The 2,837-nt window shown below is 38.8% G+C and overlaps 1 protein-coding gene across 1 annotated transcript; it reads right to left on the bottom strand.

Moving 5' to 3' along the window:
- Positions 1–539: 539 nt before the first annotated feature.
- On the bottom strand, positions 540–2,192 carry LOC124616370 (piggyBac transposable element-derived protein 4-like). The gene has a single exon (XM_047144681.1). The coding sequence runs from the start codon at positions 2,190–2,192 to the stop codon at positions 540–542; it is 1,653 nt and encodes a 550-aa protein (XP_047000637.1).
- Positions 2,193–2,837: the final 645 nt, after the last annotated feature.

Raw genomic sequence — 2,837 nt, 5'->3', positions numbered from 1 at the left:
TGACATTAATTTCTCTTCACTACCTGTTTCCTAAAGTCTTGTGGCAAGGAGTGTTACACCAAATTAAATTTTAAATTAACTACGTTACGAAATAACAATGCGAAACTCAGCTACTTCAAGTGAAAATACAAGTGTGGAACCATAATAACCATCCATTGGTGAACACTTGATGGCAATGAAACTACATTCAAATGTAACCATAAGACTCTAACACTCTCTGTACCAGGCCTATTTTATGCACCCGTCCCTAGAAACCGGGCAATTTTACCAATATTAAAAAAATTACTGCATCAAATCTACTGTTTGGATTGTGGCAAATTTGGTACCATCTTGAAGCTGCACATTTCTACTTTAATTCTGAGTGAAAGAAACTACTTTACAATGCACAGCTTTAAGGTACAGTTATAGAAATCACTTAGATGTTTTAAGAATTTAGAAAAAGTCATACGAATAAGGGAATACAATTGTGATTTATTTTTAACCAAAATTGTGGCACTACATTACATGTTTCTGATAGTATACAGTATTACATATAAATTTCACACAGAATCATATTGTTTTTTAGTGTGGAAAATTTTAAAGCAAGGTTCCAGGCAGAGTGCAACGCCACACTGTTCACATTCGTATCGTGTCTCTTTGCGAGAAGCCTTGCCACTCTGTTTCTTGCTCCTGGAACTGCACACGTGACACACACGAGCAGCATACTTCTTAGTAGTTGCAGGTATGTGCTGCAAAAAATGTCTCTTTGTTAGCCGACCTACAGTTCCTTCATTTCTTGGAATGAATTCAAGTGTGTCGTCTTCAACAAGCTGAACTGCAAGCACTGTTATAAAGTCTGTTATTGTAATTTTCTTCCTGTGCACTGCATTGTACAGCCAAAATGCATTTGATACTCCCATAAGCAGCAAATGGAAATATAATTTTCGCCACCATTTCACAGTTCTGTGCTGGAACGGATTGTACTGCAGGCGTTGGTCTCCAATATCCACTCCAATTTTATTGAGGTTGTAATCAAGTACCTGAAGTGGTTTCAATACTACAGACCCATTTCTCTTAGTATGCGTACCAAATGTTGCTTGATGCCTTGTAGACAATGTATACACATCTCTCTTATCTTTCCACTTCATTGCCAATACATTATCTTTACGCCGAAAAGACATTTCGCCCTTTTTCAGCTTAGCAGATACTAAATCTTTAGGCAATCCTTTCCTGGATTTGTTCACAGTACCAACAGCTCCAGTGCCTTTCTCTGCCAGTTGCTGAAATAGCTCTGGACTGGAATAAAATCGATCTAAATACACAGTGTGGCCTTTGTTCAGCAAGCTGCTGTCAGACAACAATCGCAAAATAACCGCAGACGAAGAATTGTCAACAATATGCTTACCAGCATAAACTTCAAAATTTACAACATAGCCACTACTGGCTTCAGCAACAGCATATACTTTCAGTCCATACTTATGAGGCTTATTTTGCATGTAAACACGGAAACTCACACGACCTCGAAATGGGCAAATTCCTTCATCAATTGTCACTTTTTCTGAGGGACGATATGCCTGGATACATCGCTCCTTCAAATTATTATAATATGGCAAAACTTTGTAAAGTGGATGAAATCCATCTTCGCCTGGTTTTTTCTGATTTGAATTGTCAACAAGATGCAAGCATGACAGTATCTGAGTGAAACGCAAACGGCTCATGACATGGGGACAAAAGTTACAACTAAGAACAGGATTAGTGCTCCAATGGTCCGCAATTTTTGGCTTTTTCGAAACACACATGTGGAAAATAATACCCAAGAAACGCCTCATCTCACTTATAGTCACTGGCTTCCACGAACTCAAAACTGAATGGGGCTTCAGATTATTTCCTCTTCTTTTCTTCTGTATTGTCTGTGATGCATACAAATTTGTCTGTCTCTTGAGTTCATTTACGTCACTGTCAGTAAGGAACACTTTACTGCAATCCAGTACAGAACTCGACTCATCAATATCCACTAGTATCTGCCTGGGTGTCGTGTTGACAGGCAGAGGTCGGTAGGTGTCAACTGCAGTCCACTCACTGTCTTTCGGATACGGCACAGCTGCTGGATTTGAAGCAACACCTTCAACATCATTCTCGTCTTCATCTGAAGACAAACTGTCATCAATCTCGTCTTCTAAAAAGAATATCACATTATGTGTAACTACATACATCGTTTACACATGTTCAACAGATATGTGCGTACTGCACAATTACGTGGAAAATTCGGAAATACGTACCTTCAAACACACCATTGCATTCAGAATCGTCTGAATCACTCTCTACATTATCCAGAGTGTCGCTATGATTGATCAAATCCGCAATTTCTGCGTCTGATAAACCGCGCCGAAACATGATGACAAACAACTGAATGATATACAGACTGAGAACGCAAAGATAAGTTTTAACATGAATTACAGCGCTGCCGTGACATCTATGGACGCATTTTGTTAATAAACATCTGAAAAACGTATAGCGCTGGCCAAACCCGTAGAAATAACGTTGCAGTGTTTTGAATGAAATTAAATGTAGCGGCCCGTAAATTTTACGGGCTTGGTGATTTTCGCGCGATCCCAGGCCCGTAAATTTTACGGGCTTGGCGCTTAGAGTGCTAAATCATAATAACCATAATACTGAAAATAATACGTAAATACTCTGTGTCTAAATAATCACCTGACAATATGGTTGAATGCCTTCTCCCCTTTGCCCCAACCTTCGTAGCAGCCATTTGCAGGACGATGTGATAAATTAAATTATATTGCTTGTTTAAACAAAGTAATGAAAAAATACGAATGTCATTGGACTCAATTTTCTTCTAA

Source organism: Schistocerca americana, chromosome 5 (genome assembly GCF_021461395.2).
Source record: "Schistocerca americana isolate TAMUIC-IGC-003095 chromosome 5, iqSchAmer2.1, whole genome shotgun sequence".
In the NCBI taxonomy this organism is placed as follows: Eukaryota; Metazoa; Arthropoda; class Insecta; order Orthoptera; family Acrididae; genus Schistocerca; species Schistocerca americana.
This window is presented reverse-complemented; position numbering and strand designations above follow the sequence as displayed.

Coding starts and splice junctions, on each gene's coding strand:
- LOC124616370 (XM_047144681.1), bottom strand. CDS start 2,192: ATGTATGTAGTTACACATAATGTGATATTCTTTTTAGAAGACGAGATT.